At 41.0% G+C, this 18,738-nt stretch overlaps 1 protein-coding gene across 1 annotated transcript in view; it reads right to left on the reverse strand.

The window, feature by feature from the left end:
- Epm2a (EPM2A glucan phosphatase, laforin) overlaps window positions 1-18,738 on the reverse strand; it is a 115,558-nt gene that overhangs the window by 15,464 nt on the left and 81,356 nt on the right. Inside the window, exon 3 of the mRNA XM_041680384.1 lies at window positions 494-735. Within this exon, the coding sequence (XP_041536318.1) occupies window positions 494-735 (242 nt within the window). The remainder of the gene's footprint in view (window positions 1-493; window positions 736-18,738) is intronic.

The raw sequence follows: 18,738 nt of genomic DNA on the forward strand, positions 1-18,738 counted from the left end.
AGTATCTAAAGACATATTAAATCTAAATCCTTAATTTCATTTTTATAATTAATATTTAAGATATTCAATTATGATGACTGAAAGACAGGCAATATGTGTATCTCTGAAACAAGTCTATAAAAGAACAAGAATGCTTCTTCTGACCTTTACCCTCTGTGCCCATGTCTGGTGTGGGCATCCAGATGTTAGGCCAAGCCTTCTTCCTTGTCTGACACTTACCCTCAGTGCTCATGTCTGGTGTGGGCATCCAGATGTTAGGCCAAGCCTCTTCCTTGTCTGACACTTACCCTCTGTGCCTATGTCTGGTGTGGGCATGCAGATGTTAGGCCAAGCCTTCTTCTTTGTCTGACACTTACCCTCTATGCCCATGTCTGGTGTGGGCATCCAGATGTAGGCCAAGCCTTCTTCCTTGTCTGACACTTACCCTCTATGCCCATGTCTGGTGTGGGCATCCAGATGTTAGGCCAAGCCTTCTTCTTTGTCTGACACTTACCCTCAGTGCTCATGTCTGGTGTGGGCATCCAGATGTAGGCCAAGCCTTCTTCCTTGTACAGCTTCATCATAGTGTCTGGAGTCATGGGTTCAGGGTAGCGGTTACAGCCTGACGAATTCTGGATGATATCCCATTCGGTCTGGAAATTCATGACAGCTGTAATCCCCAATTCATGCTTCAGTTTGATGGTCACATGTTCCAGCTGGCGAGGGCAGCTACCCAGCCAGATATTTGGTAAAATTCTGGAGAGAACAAATGGGAACAACAATGACTACTAACTGCATAAAACACATACAGTTAATCTTTTGCTCTGATGAGAAAATGCTGGATTTTAAAAAAATAAGAAACGATACTATTTTTCAAAACTATCCGCATTACAGTTTTAGGAAAATACATCAGGCAATCAACAAGCACCCCAGGAGATGGACCTTAGAAACTAAATCTAGCAACATTGAAACAAACTCCTCAGGTTGTCTTACTGTATGAATGCTGCACAAAACCCATCAATCCATTTCAAACACTAACAAATTAAATGTGAAACAGATACAATCACCTCGAATTTAAAAAATACACATAACTAAAATACAGCCATCACTCTTGTTTAGCACTATGTAAACTTTTTCAAACAGCCTAAGATTTGTGAAACAGGCCAAACTCAGAAACAGTGAACTTGGGTTAAATAAAATCAAAACCAAAATAGTCCATTAGCCCCCAAACACTTCTCTACAGATTTATAAAAGGTGATGTGGTAGTTAGAAGGTAGTTGGCCCCCATAGCCCCTAGGGAGTGACACTATTAGGTGGTGCGGCTTTGTTGAAGTAGGTAGGGCCTTGTTAGAGGAAGTATGTCATGGGGGGAGGGGGTATGCATTGAGATCTCATATGCTCAAGCTATGTCCATTTTAGCTCACAGTCTTCTGTTGCCTGTGGACCAGGATGTAAAACTCTCAGCTCCTTCTCCAGCACCATGTCTGCCTGCCTGCCTGCCACCATGTCCTGTCACGATGATGATGAACTAAACCTCTAAAACTGTAAACTACACTAAGTAAATGTTTCCCTTTCTATGAGTCATGGTGTCTCTTCACAGCAACAGAAACCCTAAGTAAGACAGAAGTTGGTACCAGGGACTGGGGTATTGCTGTGATAGGCCTAACCATGTTTTTGTTTGGAGAATTTGGACTTTGGCACTTTGGCTTGGGAAAGCAGTGGAATGTTTTAGCACTGCTTATGGTAGTAGGAGCATGGCTATCTGAAATGTGGGGGCTGACTCGAGAGGTTTCAGAGGGGAAGCATTTTAGTGGGTTTCCTAGAGATCATTCGTGTGCCATTTTGGTGAAAAGTGTGGCTGCTTTTTGCCCTAGTGCAAAAAGTCTGCGTGAGACTATGGTGAATAAATTTGGATGAATTCCCTCAGCAGAGGAAATCTCAAAATAGTCTAGTGTGGACTCTGTCCTGTGGTTATTAACGTTATGTGTAATGAAGATATATAATGAAAAACAGGCAAGATGAGCAAGGAAAAATACAAAATGTGCAATTTGAGGGAAAGGGGAGCACCAGGAAGTGGAATAGAACTAAGTCCTGTGTTCGGGAGGTAAAAGATTAAGAAACAGGATAAAGAAGTGATGACCTCAGGGTAAGCTCCCACCCAGTTAAGTTTCCAACTTGTGAAAAGGAATTATGTGATTGATTTTTACATTTTTTTCTATGCTCTTTGTTCTTTTGGGGCCCACCACCCAGCTCCCAAATAAATCACACATAGAGGCTTATTATTACTTACAAATGCCTGGCTTTAGCTTGGTTTATTTCTAGCCAGCTTTCCGTAACTTAAATTACCCCATCTGCCTTTTGCCTCTGGGCATTTTCCTTTTCTTCTATATATCTTTCTTTCACTCTTACTCTGTGGTTGGCTGTGTGGCTGGTCCATAGCATCCTCCGCTCCTTGTTCCCTTGCTCCTCCATCTCTCCTCCCAGGTTTGTCCTATTTATTCTTTCTGCCTGCCAGCCCAATCTATCCTTTCTCCTGTCTTGTTATTGGTCGTTCAGCTCTTTAGTAGAGCAGTCAAATGTTTTAGACAGGCAAAGTAACACAGCTTCAGAGAGTTAAACAATTGCAGCATAAAGGAATGCAACACATTCTTGCATCATTAAACAAATGTTCAACAGCATAAACAAATGTAACACATTTTAAAAATAATATTCTATAACAGAATTAAAGAAAAGCTTAGCACTGGGTATGGTGGTACATGCCTTTAATCCCAATTACATGTTTTCCTTTGTAAGAGTTGTGTGGTCATGGTGTCTCTTTACAACAGAACACTAAAACAGATGACCTAAAGGAAGAGGGCAGCATCAGTTTTCCTTTAAAGTACCAACTATTAAGAGAGAGGAGAGAGAAAGACAGACAGAGGCAGAGAGGGAATATTGTCATTATTATATCAGATAAAATTCTACATCTAAAATTGCTCAAGGTTGAGCTGCAAGCTCAGTTTCTCACTCCATAGGTCTTGAGTTGAGAGCTCCCAATACCCAACAATTCCCAGGTGATGTTGCTTATTCAAATCCTAAATCTTGAGAAAACGCTTCCCTAGAGACTCAATGATACAAAATATGTGATGTACTTAAATCATTCAGATTAAGATGTGTAGGTGAGGAAAACATGAGTAGTTTTCTTTGTACTTGCAACAGACAAGAATAAAAGTAACAGAAAGAAAATAATTGTTGTGTAAAAAATAAAAACAAATTCTAGGACAATGAGAAATACATTTAACCCAAAAGGATAATGAAAGTTTATTCAAAGACATGAAAAGTACAAACAAAATCAATCTTATCATAGCGATTATTTGAAAAATCTATTATCTTACATGTAAAATTTACCAAAATGTAAATATTTTACAAACCAGCAAGCATAATAAATTTATCATGATTTATCATGTATTGTATATATAATCTAATTCATGTATAAGCTTATTCCACACATATACATTCTCTCCAGAACTATGGGATAGATACTGTATTTCAAATTACCTGAATCATACTATATAGGGCTTAACTGAGGTTAGTGGTGAACACTACACATTCACCAGTATCTCCCTGTATTTGCTTAGAACATGGAGGACCACCAATCCTCCCTCTGCTTCAAAGTTAGATGTGTCCCACACAACTTGCTTTTGTTAATAAATGAGCTGAGCTAGTAACAAGTACCACCTCCCATTGGGTATATTTAAAACTGCGTGTGTGATTCTCTCCGCTCTCTTTCCCTGCTGCAGTGACTGAACATGTATGTGAGTGAGTTTCTAGAATGCCAAGCTACAGTCAGGAGAACAGCTGTCCTAGAGAGCTAAGAGTTTGCTCAGTGGATCCAGTTAGGACTTGCTTGTTACCTTGTTTTGATAAGACAACATCTAAGTCTTTAGTGGCTTGAAACCTCTAACATTCAAGATAGAAACTGCACGAGGGGCTGCATTTGCGGTAAGATCCATTCATGTTGCCTTTAGAGCAGTGTTGTGTGATATTTTGATCACATTATGACAATAAGGTTATTAACCATAGATATTTTGGAGGACTGAGTACAGATAGAGGGACAGGAAGTAATAAGGCAGGGCAAAAAGAGAATCTCAGCCTGTTGTCAGAGGTTTCTGTCCTGCATGGTTTCCACAGTCCCAACGAAATCAAACAGAGGTGTACATTAACTATTAACTGATTGGCCCATTAGCTCAGGCTTCTTATTAACTCTTATAACTTACATTAGCCCATTATTCTTATCTGTGTTAGCCACATGGCTCAGTACCTTTTTCAGTGGTGTAGTCACATCTTGCTTCTTCTGTGCCTGGACACGACTGCAGAGGGAGCTTCCTTCTTCCCAGAATTCTCCTGTTCTCATTGACCCACCTCTACTTCCTGTCTTGTTGTCCCACCTATACTTCCTGCCTGGCTACTGGCCAATCAGCATTTATTTAAAACATAATTGACAGAATATAGACAATTGTCCCGCACCATCAGTCCTTTTGGTCGGAGGAACAGAAGAGACAGGGTTTCTGGGTACTTCTCTACTGTGTCTCTGATCACTCAGATTCTTATCCGGATATCTGACTCCTGACTTTTTATTGGTAGAGAATAATTAGATAACTACATCAAAACAGTGGTGGACTACTGGGTCAATCAGCTTTGGCAATATTAATGAGATATTTTGGATTTTCATACTGGGTGGTGGTATATGCACCTGGCAGGTTAAGATCAGTAGTGTCGCTGAGTATCTACAATTCAGAAGGCAGGGGCCACAACAAAGAAGCATCTAGTTCTAAATGTTAACAACACAAACATGAAAAAAACTTGGCTTATAAAAACAAAAATGGCACCGAACTCTGAACCCTTCGAAGAGAGGAAGGCAACATGAAATAGGTGTAAGCTCACTATATCTAACCAGGGATTGCAGGGCTAATAGTTCATTCTGTTCTGACAACAGAAAGCTAACATTGTGTTTTAAAATGCATGCATATGGAGCTGGAGAGATGGCCCGATGGGTAAGAACCCTTACTGCTCTTGCAGAAGACTCATGTTCAGTTCCCAGCACCCACACAAAATAACGGCTATCTGTAATTCCAGCTTTAGGGCTTCTGACATCCTCTGTAGGTCTCTGTGGCCATTGCACACTTTTGGAATAGGTCTAAGTAGTACTTAGTTGTACTTATTTTGTGATTTAGTTAGTTTTAGACCTATTCCAAAAGTGAGCACATCAGAAGCTTAGAGATAGTAAATAACTTGGCCTAAAGTCATATGACTGTTACTAAGTACCAGTCCTGACATTTGAACTCGGTCTGATTGGCTATAGGTAGCACCATTTCCACTGTAGCTAAAAACGTTAGAGTGCTTTTCAGACATCTAATATGGAGCTCCTATTTTGCTCTAGCTCCTTCTTATATTTGCACATATGAATATTTAAGGATTTATTTATTCTTATTTTATATATATGGTGTCTTGCTTCTGTACCTTGTATGTGCAATGGCCACAGAGACTATTTTCTTCACTTGAATGCTGCAAGGTACAGAATGGTCACTTATTTTTTAATATGAAATCTATGTTGGCTTTTTACCCTTTTGTCCTTTCTTCTGTGTGTTCACTTTTTTGCTTTTTTGTGGCAATTCTTGCTGTTGCTCATGTGAACATGAAAACAATCCCCTCACTTCAAATGCAGGTATTTCTGATCCTCAGTAGAAACATCTCAAAGGACCTAACCATCTTTCTAAGCCCTATTTACCAGATAGGAAAGGTTATTTTTTTTCTAGTTAGGTTTTTATCTGAAAAGCTATAGCCATGTCCTTATGGAAATCCTTCTTAATATATTAGGGGGTGAAATTAAGGTAATAAAGTAGAAAGAGCCAAGGAAATCATAATGGTACTGGAAAGATGAGCATGAGTTTTCTTGACCCCAAAGAATTCTGAGATAGTTCACTGGGCACAGTAGACTAAGGGAAAGATCACAAGCTTGGCACATGCACAATCTAGATCGGTGATGGGCAGGATGATGTGACTAAGTACTTAGTGTTCACAGAAGTGTGAAATCTTCACATTGTGTAACTGTCTCTGCCCTCTGCTGAGGAATGGGAACAGGACCAGGCTCCATCTAGAGACACATCCAGCCTTCTATTATGCCTTGGAGATTAGATTCCTTCTCCAGGACCCTACAGACTGCCTGTGAAGTGGTAGCGTGGAGTTTCCACGGGTATACTTTGGAGCTGAACTGAGCACACTAAGTTATATGCCATGCTGTGGGAAAGGGAAGCAGAAACCTCATTTATATAATTGAGTAACATAACGTATTGAACAGTAATGTATGTTTTTCTGGGAAAAAAATTTAAGCGGACTGGCAAAATGTCAAAATGGGTATTGATGACATAAAATTTGAATTTCAATGTTACTCAGAGTTCTCTTAAATTCTGTTCTCTTTGAGTGGGGGACATTTGATATTTACCTAGTCAATACATGCAAAAATAAAGTGGCAGACTGATTTCTCACAAAGGATTTGCAATTTGCATAAAAGCTGAAAACCAGTTCACAAAGATATGCAAAAGGTAAATTGCCTTGAGCACTGGGAAAAACAAAACAAAACAGACCCAGAATCCCTACCAGAGTCTGCATCCAGAACCACAGTGTGGCTAAGAGAGGCCCTGGGGTGGTGTTGTCATCCCATTCAGCTCCGCTCTTAAAGTGATTTTTAAACAATAGAGAAAATCAAAGCAAATATTAAACCCAAGGTTAACATTATAGAGCTAGATATATCTACCTATTATATATATCTGACATTATATCTGATGAAAATAAATTAACAGCCACATGCCTGCATCACAAATAAATACCATGTTCTACGTTAAATATTTCCAACATTTTTATAACTGATATGACTCTCTCTCTAGTAATATGATGAAGCAAGTTCTATAGTTAAGAAAGGAATATTAAATGATGCCTTATTGTTTTAAACAAGATGCTGTGAACCTAGCATACAGATAACTGAAGATAAACTTTGCAGCAAGCATGTACTAAAAGATAGAGAAGGAGTTATAAACAGAATCAAACTGGGTCCTTTATGGGTTGTGGAGATAAAGGCTAGGGCTGACCAGAAACACATCAGTGCTAACCAGGCAGCCATCCTGTCTCCACTCATTCTCACAGCAGGCGATGCGGTCCTACTTACATGACACACTGGAAGTGATGAGGTGCACAGTGTACTTTCTAAACTGTAATTCAGCTTTTAGCTCACTCGAAAAGATAATTTGACACCATTAAAAATTCATTTTTATGCATCTCACCTTGTGCTAATCTTCTCTTGGTGTCAGTGGTAGTTTAAAGAGTTTTTAATATGAAGGATTTTAAGGTAAAAGTAATTATTGAAATATAAAATTTACAGAATAAAAATCTCCTCTAGATAAACTGAAGTCTATAATTAAGGAACAAATGTTATGGCTTGCAGTTATATTATAAATTATAAGCCCCCAGAGAAATATTTATGAATAATTTACCATAGATTTTTAAGTTATGATAGAGATTTTTGGCTGCAGCATTATAAATTATTTAGAAAGGTCAGATGGAAGCCACTGTGCCGAATTAATATCAATACTCAGTCAAACCAGAATGAAGTTCCCAAGCCAGTTCACTTCGTAGAACAGAAAGTCCCTTTCTAAAGGCGTCTGTTCACCAGGATTCTGTTTGCCTTTTCTGTGTTCGTAGAAATTACCCACTTACCTGTGGAACTTTATTTCAGACCCACCGACCTGGCTCATCAGCAAGTGGTGGCAGAAACATACCGTATAAGCTTTAGTTCCTTTTAAAGGAGTAATATTTGAAGATAAAACAAGAGGGGCTGACTCAGCTCTACAGGCGCACTCCTAAATTCAAGTCCTCGCCCCTCTCCAAATGATTCCTAGACAGAGCGAGACACTGGAAATTGTTGATGACACGGGAGCTAAGAGAGGAGGTGTGCCCATATTAAAATGCACGCTGTTCTCAAAAACATCCAAAATAAACTCGCTCGTGTAACCTGAGAAATAGTAAATAAAGTTATATGCATGAAGAATGGAATGCCTCCTGGTGGGGGCAGGGGGTAGGAGGAAGGGGTGAAGGGGAGGATTAAGGAGAGCTTGAGGGAATGGGATAGACGAGATGGAGGAAGGACAGAGATGAGAGCAAGGAAAGAGATATCTTGATTGAGGGAGCCATTATGGGGTTAGCAAGAAACCTGGCTCTAGAAAAATTCCCAGGTTCCACAAGGGTGACCCCAGCTAAGACCCTAAGCATTAGAGGAGAGGGTGCCTGAACTGGCCTTGCCCTGTAGTCAGACTGATGATTATCTTAAATATCACCATAGAACCTTCATCCAGCAACTGATGGAAACAGGGACTGAGACCCACATCGGAGCTCCAAACTGCGTTCCCAAGGTCCAGTTGAAAAGTGTCTCAAAAAATCCAAAAAGAAAAAGAAAGAAAGAAAGAAAGAAAGAAAGAAAGAAAGAAAAGTGGAAGGAATGAGAGTGTGAGCAAGGAAGTCAAGATCATGATGGGGTCATCCACTGAGACAGTCTGCCTGAGCTAATGGGAGCTCACCAACTCCAGCTGAACTGAGAGTGAACGAGCATGGGATCAAACTAGTTCTTCTGAATGTGGTTGACAGTTGGGGCAGACAGTGGCACTGGAATTTGCCTCTGCTGCATGGACTGACATTTGGGATCCTATTCTCTTTGGATGGATACCTTGCTCAAGTTAGATGTAGTAGGTGCAGTAGGGAAGGCCTTGGACTTTCCACAGGGCAGGGTGCCTTGCCCTATCTTAGGATTGGAGGCGGTGAGGTGGGAGGGTGTGTGATGGGAGTGGGAGGAGGGGAGGGAGTGGGAATTTGGCTTGGTATTTTTTAAGTAATAAAATAAAATAATACTAAAAAAGGGAAAAAAGAATGGATTGCTGGGGACTGGAGAGATTGCTCAGTGATTTAAAGCAACTATTGCTCTTGCAAAACTGAAACCCAGTTTCAATTCCTAGCATCCACATGATGGTTCACAACCATCCATAACTCCAGTCCCAGGGGACCTGATGCCCTCTTCTGGTCTCCATGGGTACCAGGCACAAACATGATACACATACATATGTGCATATAAAACACTCATACATATAAAATAAAATAAATCTTTATAAAATATTTTTATGAGAACACAACCTAGTGTTGAAGCAGGAGAGATGGCTCAGTGGTTAAGAGATTATACTGCTCTTCCAGAGGACCCATGCTCAGCACCCAGTGCCTACATCAGGTCATTCATAACAGCTTGTAACATCAGCTCCAGGGGAATCAATGCCATCTTCTGGATTCTGTGAGCACTGAACTCATGTGCATAAATCTGCACAGAGACATATGCACATAATTTTAAAAAACTGACAGAAGGATGGAATGTTGTGGGAGATGTGATGTGAAGCACTGTCTTCTGCACATGACAGTACTATGGCTCACAGGAACACAATCTACACAAGATCAAACCCAGAGCAGGGGCTGGAGCTCCTGAGAGCCCACTCCTGCATGAGTTACTGGCAGTTAATGTCTACTGGAAGAAGAGGGTCACTTTTCTTTAGAACTGTGGCCACTAGAAGGGTTCCCATTCCTGGTGAATGACCCCATGCATGTGTGCATATGGGTAGCACTAGTGTAATTCATTGGAATAAGTAATAAATAAATGAACTTTATAAAAGAAGGCCATGAAGTTGAGAAAGAGATGAGCTGAGAAGTCCTAGGGGACACTAGCGAGTGGGGGAGGAGGTAAGCTATAATCAAGTATGTCGTGTGTGTGTGTGTGTGTGTGTGTGTGTAAAACTTTCAAAGATTAAACAATTTTCTTAAAGAATCAAAAAATTGTAGAAGAAAATTACCAATGTGGATTAGTACTGCTTCTTTTATGATTCAACCAGCCTCAAGTTCAATAAAATCCAGCCTAATAATGTCACAATTTAAGACCAAGGGAAATAGTTGCCACCACTAACACTCTGCAATCTTGATTTCTTATTACAAATCAAAACCAGTTTAATTCACCTGAGTGAACGTGGCTTTGTGGTACCAGGCAGTCACATGGAAACACTGCTGCTGGCTTCACCTGACAGGCTGACACCTGTGGTACAGAAGCTACTGAGGCATAGGATGGGGGCTGCTGGTTGTACATCAGTTGTCAATCAAAGCAGACCTCACTGGTAATAATGAGGACATCAGGCAGAATGAGCATCCAAGCACTCTGCGAAAGTCCGCCTCGGGGGACCGACAGGAGATGCTGACATGGAAGCAGCCAGAGCATTATACGGACAGCAGGGAACATGGCCATTAGACAGGACTAGCCTTCTCCTAAAAGGGAAAATTAGCATGATTTTCTGGCCTCCGACAATAAAAAGACTAGGAAACCACAAAAATAGTGGAATGGTTGTATGAACATGTGTTTTTGTTTACTTATCACACACATACACACACACAAAAAAATCCTAACTTGATAAACATATCAGGTAAGTATATTCCAAGAACAGAAAAGATTTTGCTGAGACTCTGTTCAAATCCTCAAATTCGGCTGAAAACCTGAGAGAGAATAAAAAATGTACGTGTTTCTGTGTGCAGAAAAATTCCAAGTTGAATAATTGTGTTCTGTTTGGATTATTTTATATTGTATGGTCAACCCAATATGAAATTAAAATGTGACCTAGCTATTGAATAATGAGTAAAAAAGAAAATTCTATCAGTCCTGTAATTTTTATCTATTTATATAAAAACAAGAGAAATATTAAAATTTGTCTCTAATATAGTCCTGGATTTCTGAGCATACAGCTTGCACTGCTGGTTTGTCCTCTAGTGCTGTCAAACTTCTGCCCTCATGGGGTGCTTGTAACACCATGCCAGTTAACTCTGAATAATTTCTGTAGCATGAATTCTAATTGTTCTTCATAAAACCTGGAGTCAGATATGAGAGGATGAAAGCTGAGCGATCAGAGAAGCAGTGCCACTAGTGAGACCTTTAACCTCTACTGAATCCTCGGACTGAAAAGGAAATCTTGTCCTCAGTCTGCCTCCCGAGACTGTCCTCTGACTACATCCCCAGACTGTGACCTCTGACTGCATCCTGAGACTGTGTCCTCTGACTGCATCCTCAGACTGTGTCCTCTACGGCCTCCCCAGACTGTGACCTCTGACTACATCCCCAGACTCTGACCTCTGACTGCATCCTCAGACTGTGACTTCTGACTGCATCCTCAGACTGTGTCCTCTGACTGCATCCCCAGACTGTGACCTCTGACTGCATCCTCAGACTGTGACCTCTGACTGCATCCTCAGACTGTGACCTCTGACTGCATCCCCAGACTGTGACTTCTGACTGCATCCTCAGACTGTGTCCTCTGACTGCATCCCCAGACTGTGACCTCTGACTGCATCCCCAGACTGTGTCCTCTGACTGCATCCCCAGACTGTGACCTCTGACTGCATCCTGAGACTGTGTCCTCTGACTGCATCCTCAGACTGTGTCCTCTACGGCCTCCCCAGACTGTGTCCTCTGACTGCATCCCCAGACTGTGACCTCTGACTGCATCCCCAGACTGTGTCCTCTGACTGCATCCCCAGACTGTGATCTCTGACTGCTTCCCCAGACTGTGACCTCTGACTGCATCCCCAGACTGTGACCTCTGACTGCATCCCCAGACTGTGTCCTTCTACTGCATCCCCAGACTGTGTCCTCTGACTGCATCCCCAGACTGTGACCTCTGACTGCATCCCCAGACTGTGTCCTCTGACTGCATCCCCAGACTGTGACATCTGACTGCATCCTCAGACTGTGACCTCTGACTGCATCCCCAGACTGTGTCCTCTGATGGCATCCTCAGACTGACTGGTGCAGACTCTGCCTTGCAGACCACACTGCTGCTCAGACTGCACACTGTGTATCCTGTCTCCTGTATTATATTCCTCTCTCCGCCCAGCCATTTCTCTTCCTGACTCCACCTCCCTAGTGCTGGGATTGAAGGCATGTGACTCACAAATACTGAGATTAAAGATGTGAGCCACCACTGCTTGGCTTTATTTCTTTTTTAGACTGGATAAATTTTGTGTAGCCCAGTTTGGCCTTGAACTCTCAAAGACTCATCTACCTCTGTCTCCTGAGTGCTGGAATTGAAGGTGTGTGCCACCACTGCCTCACCTCTAAGACTAATTAGTGGCTTAGTTCTGCATTCTAATCTTCAGGCAAGCTTTATTTGTTAAATTGCAAACAAAATATCACTAGAAACTTCTTGAAGACAATTTCCAGTCTGGAGAGTGGTACTAATTAGTTTCTTAGCTAAAACAAAGTTCTGTTATAGTTTGCTCTGGGTCACTGTTGTGGAATGTTTGTATACTGTATGAAAATGTATTGCTGTGATTGGTGTAATAAAAAGTTGAATGGCCAATAGCTAGGTTGGAGGTATAGGCAGGACTTCCGGGCAGAGAGAGAACTCTGTGAAGAAGAAAGGCAGAGTTACCGGCCACACTTGGAGGACGGGCCATATGGAGATGAGGTAACAAACCACGAAACTTAAATTAATATAAACATGTTAATTTAAGTTATAAGAGCTAATTGAGAACAAATCTAAGCTAAGGTTTTCATAATTAATAATGTCTCTGTGTCATTATCTGTGAGCTGGCAGCCCAAAGAAAAGCACTGCTACAGAACACAGACAACAGTCTAAATGCAGTACACGGTGATTCAGAGAGGCACAGCTAGTTTCCTTTCTGTTTAAATGTGCTACATAGTTCAACCAAGAAATATCATCCGCAGTTTCAGGCATTTGAGCACTTGGCCCCCAGCTGGTGACACGTTGGGGAAGGTGAGGAGGCAGAGCCTCGCTGGAGGAAGTATGTTACTGGAGGTGGGCTCGAAGGGTGAAACGCTTCACATACTTCAAATTTGCTCTACTTCCTCCCCCGTCATCATGCCAGCTGCCAGCTGCCTGCTGCCAAGCTATCCCTGCCACCACAGACCCTAACTCTCTGGTCACATAAGCCAACATATTACAGTTTTTTATAAGTTGCCTTGGTCAGTGTGTTATCACGGCAACAGAGAAGTAACTAAAACAGATAATATATGAAAGAAATAATTTCTCCCATTATTCTTTCATTTTCTGGTACTAAGTACCATATTATTAAATCAATTATGGAACCCTATTATTGACAGGCACTTGTACTAATTGGCTTCAGCTGTCAACTTGGTACAGCTGAAAATCATCTAACAGAGTATCAAATGAGGGACTGCAAAGACCAGATGGACCTGTGGCTAAGTCTGTAAGGGGTTGTCTTAAAATATGTCTAATATAGGGATCTCAGCCAACTGAGGGAAGTGCCATTCCTAGGCATGTGGACCTGGGCTATGTCAGAAGCCTGATGAGCATGAACCTATGAACAAGTCAGAAAGTAAGGCAGCTAGCCTGGTTCCTCTAGAGCAGGGATTCTCAACCTTTCACAGGGGTCGCACATCAGATATCCTGCATATCAGATATTTATATTACAGTTCATAACAGTAGCAAAATTAGAGCTATGAAGGAGCAATGAAAATAATTTGTGGTTGGGGGCGGGGAGTCTGTAACATGGAGAATTGTACTGCAAGAGTCGCAGCACTGGAAAGGTTGAGAGCCACAGCTCTATGAGTTCTGCTTGACGTTCCTGCCCTGATATTCCCAGTGGTGGAATGTGTGACCGGAATTTAGAAGCCACATACTCCCTCTCCTCCTCAAGTTGCTTTGGCTCAGAGTATTTTGTTACAGTAGTATGATGAAACTAGAATAATACTTTTCCTAGGCTGAATTCTTGACTCAGTTTCTGAAATTGTGACCTTATTGGAGGTAAATTCTCTGCAGAGGGAATCATGTTAAACTGAGGTCACCCCTGGAAACATTGATGCAGTATGACTGGTGTTATGGGGCTATCTGTGGTTGAGTTTAAAAAACAAAAACAGTTGTCTTCTTTACAACTGCAATGAGTAGGAATAGCACACAAGTCAAATCTAAGGGGGACATGCTCAATAAATAAGAAGTTCAAGCAGTTGGACTGAATACTGTCGGGAACTGGTAAGCCTAACTTTCAACTGAGACTGAGGGACTGTACGTTTGTGCTTCAACTCACTCTTCTCTGAGGTCAGTTTTCTGAAAGCCAGACCACAGGATATACAGAAAGGACTCATTTAGAACTGATATAGGAAAAGAAAAAAAGATATAGGAATAGAACATTAGAATTAATATAGGAAAAGAAACATATCAGGCAAAGCTCTTACAGTGAATGACAAGGTACACTTTGAGAACTGAAAACTCTAGAGACATAGTGAGCATGATAGTACATTCTGGGAGCATAGTGTGGCAGTTTATTGGTATTTATAAATCACTAAAGTAATATAAGGTAATGAAGAATCAACAAAGAACTTTTAAATAGAAGAGTGATGTGGACTTAGATTTCAATGGCTACTGGGGGAAAATGAGTGAAGTACAGTCTAAAGTAGAGAAAAGGAAAAGCCTTGGGATGGGATGGGATGGGATGGGATGGGATGGCTTAGGATATAGTTATTGTGGATCAAGATGGATGCCAGCAAAATCAGCCTTGGAACCTCAACAGTAACCATATGTAATGACTGAAAAGGGAGATTAACAGTGGCAAAATCACTGTGGTGCTATAATTTACCTTCTACTAACACAGTGCTCCCGATTCTATTAAACACATCCTAGCAAGGCCTTCAGGACAGTTTTCTTTGAAATCATTCATTCTGCTGAGTAGTTCATTTCTATATGTGAAGTGATTTATAGATAAGAACCGTTGGTCTCAAAGTTTTGTAAACTATAATCTCTTCCATATGTCAGGGCCCAGGACACTGTCATCTCTGTTTTACATGAGAGCTACATTGATTCTACATTTACTGCTGAGTTCAAATGTGAAAATCCCATCTTAGCTAAAGAACATAGGTGATATGTAAATTATCCGTCCTCCAAACTGTAAGCAGATACTGCTCTTACATTCCCCAGTCACCCAGACCCAAATACTCACACAGAAACTATATTAAATATAACACTATATGGCTTATTGGCTGAGTATTCTTATTAACTAGCTTTTACATCTTAAATTAACCAATTTATATTAATCTAAGTATTGTTATGAGGCTGTGGCCTACCAGTGAGTCTGGCCTCTGTCTCCTTTGGCAGCTACATGGCATCTCCCTGACTCTGCCCACTCTCTCTTTCTATCTCTGTTTGGATTTCCTAACTGGCTTTACTCTGCTAAGTTGTTGGCCAAAACAGCTTTATTCATTAACCAATAAGAACAACACATATACAGAATGACATTTCATGTTGGTTTAGTTTAACAGTCCATATAATGAAATATCTCTCCATTAATAGCTCCTTCACAGTCAAAAAATTCAAAGAAAACACAATAGTAAATATAATCCAGATTCTGTGTGTATTTTCCATCTTTACATGGCTTTTTTTAGTCAATTAGTTTTTAAAATTATCTTTAATCCTTTAATTTATGACTGTATGTACTCTTCTTTATACTCTTTTTCCTCTCTCTCCCCAAGCCTGAGTACCTTTTATTTATTTTTTTTTTTGCAGAGAAATTTGTTGATTTTTATTTATTCTTTGAAAAAATCCATACATATATATGATTCATCTTGGTCATATCCACCCTTCACTTCTGCCCTCCAACATTATCCCTGGACGCAACCATAATCACATCTCCATCCCAACTTCATGCCCTATTTTTATAATTTGTGATTAACAAATTAATTTTAAGTCATTGAATCTAATTAGTGCTGCCTTTCATGAACATGGACACCAGTCATCTGCTTGAGCCAGGGGAACCATCAGTGGTCACACTCTGAAAAAAAACTGATTCTCTCTCCTTCAGCTGTTATCAGCTACCACTAGCTCCTAAGCTAGGAGTCCCTTCTGGAACTTGGTAACATGTTTAGCTTCTTGGTCAGTTCAAAGCTGATTTTTCTGTGTCTTGAAACCAAAGTATGTGATGAATTCAGCAGTAGGGTCTGACTGTCTAGTTATGGTGGGCAACTAAGAGCAATAGCATAGCCTGTATAGTTTTGAGTACCTCTGGGATCTCTCTGACCAATAACTCAGGCACAGCCCATATCTGGTGGGTTGTTAAATGAAAAATTAACCATGTTTGTTCAAATTATTTTAATTTTTAATTTTGAGATTGATACAATTACACCAATGCTCTTTCCATTTTTCTTACTTCCAAGCCCTCCAATATACCCACTCTTCCTAAAGTAATCCAGACACAAACATACAAAGGCCACATGTTATCACTCATTAGAGACCCATTTAAAGTATATTTATACATAAACTTAAACATATTATGGGTATTGTTTTAGGAAGATAGTTGATAGTATGATTCTTTGTAACATTTTCAGTCATCCTTATAGTTAGTTTACCCACATCCCTCCTTTGTCTCTGTATTTATCTCCCCATTTCTGTTATTAGAGATCCTCTACTTTATCCTCATTTCTTTGATTAGCTTACTTGTACCCCAGTAATTTCATCTCTAGTGTTTGCTTACCCTCCTATACATAAAATTGTCTCTTTTTATTTTTCTGGTTTCTGCAGATACTCTAGGGTATATACTTACATCTGAGTACCTTTTAAAAATACATTGTGACCTGTTCAGAGGTTTACTTTTGTCTGAATTTGTCTTTATTGTGTATCTATAATCATTTTACGACCAGGGATGCTTTTAAAATGGTAAACAGCTTGGGCACAGTTGCCTTGGATGCTGACTCTGCCTCTCTTGGCCTTTTATTATGACAGAGGTATGTTTACCCCCAGTTACAGGTATGCGGCAGATTTGTGTAGCCATTAAGCAACTTGTAACACTCTGCTCACAAACCCCACTTAAGTGCTCCACAGCCAGACCTCCCGAAAGAGCGAAAATTGTTCGTTTTGCCAGTACAAACCAGGAAGCTGTTTTTTTTTTCTTATTAAAGAGTTTATTTGGGCTTTTATCTATTGTGACAGGGATTCATAGCAATCAGAGGCAGTCATGATGCCAGTACAACGGAGTTCATATCTCCAACTGCAAGCAGGAAACAGAAAGAAGGGACTGGAAGTGGTATGTGGTTTTGAAACCTCAAAAATGTACCTTCAGGGATGTACTTCCTCCTCAAGGTAGCCCACATCTAGTGCCCCACCCCACCCCACCTCCCCGCCAATAACACCTCTAAACTGGAGACCACACACTCAAACATGTGAGCCCATGGGGGAGGGATAGGAGCATTCTTATTCAAATCACCACACCCAGAAATGTCAGACTGCATGGAGATGCCCCAAAATATCCCCCCAGGAAATGATCCCACATTTGGCCATCCATTTGGCCCCATCCAGAGAGTACTAAAATAAAATAATAGGGGGAAAAAAGTCTTTCATAACCTTAACCTGTTCTCCCTTGACCCCTTCAGTCCTGCAGAGAACAAAAAGAAACAGGTGATGCAAAAGAGGAGGCACTGAGCAAGAAGGAAAAGCAGTCAGTCCACATCCTTTGTGGGCCATGTGGTTATTAAAAGGAGTCCCTTCTTATCACTAAATGAATCAAGAAACAGACATCAATATATGAATCTGACTGCAAAAGTTTGGGAAGCAGCCAGGGACATGGCTCAGTAGATAGAAGCATTTGCCTGGTAACCTGAGTTTGGCTCCCAGAACACACATACAAAGCTAGTGCAGAGACCTGAGTCTGTAATCCCAGCATTCCTATGCAAGATGGAAAACAGAGATGGGGCAGTCAGCTAGAAGCTCAAGGCTAACTAGTTTGTAGAATCTCAAGGGCCAGTTAGCCTCAAGCACTTAGTGGGTGCAGAAACAAGAGACTGCTTCAGCAAAGCGGAAGGTGAGAACTGACCCCTGAAAGGTGTTCACTGAGCGCCACACACCAGGGTGTCGTGGCTCATGCACACCTACACTCACACCACAAATAGACAAAATAACTTCAATAAGATGTATTTCTTTTTATTTTATGAGTGTTTGGCCTGCATGTATGCATGTGCACTATGTGTGTGCACTGCCCAGAGGAGCCAGAAGCATCAGAAAATCCCCACCTCTCCATCCCCACCCCCACCCCCAGTTGGAGTTATAGATGCTCATGAGCCATCATGTGGGTGCTAGGAACCAAGGAACAATGGTGCTCACCTAGGAACTTCCTGCTCCTCGCGGGTTGAGGCATGCTTCTGGTTACTTGAAAACTTCAGCACACAGCTTGGCTTGCTTCAGGGTTCGGCATCTGTCTGGCCAGATAGAACCCTACAGGTAGAGTTGTAGGCAAAGCACAGCTCAGCACTTCCGTGCAGGGGTGCCACCTGCAGGTCACCATAACATCTCTAGACCTGGTTAAAATCTCTGACAACAGGAAGCTGTTTCTAAAAGGAACCTGTGCCTCTGCTTGTGGCCAGAAAACAAAGCCTATCTGGAAAAAAAAATAAATAAATTTCTGCTATCAAGAAATTGTACTTGACTCTCATTTTTTGTGGGTATAGAAGACCTCTTTTTTTTTTATTAAGCTTTTTTTAGGACTTATGTGGGTCCATGCTCCAGATGATGAGCACCATTCTGTAAAAGGAGACTACTTGTTTATTCCCAGCTGCCCCAATCCAAATAATCAAACAAAAACTATATCAATTATGATACTGCTTGGATAATAGCTTAGGCATATTCCTAGATAACTTTT

Source organism: Microtus oregoni, unplaced genomic scaffold (genome assembly GCF_018167655.1).
Source record: "Microtus oregoni isolate MIOR12 unplaced genomic scaffold, Mior012 000033F_ref0000390, whole genome shotgun sequence".
NCBI lineage: Eukaryota > Metazoa > Chordata > Mammalia > Rodentia > Cricetidae > Microtus > Microtus oregoni.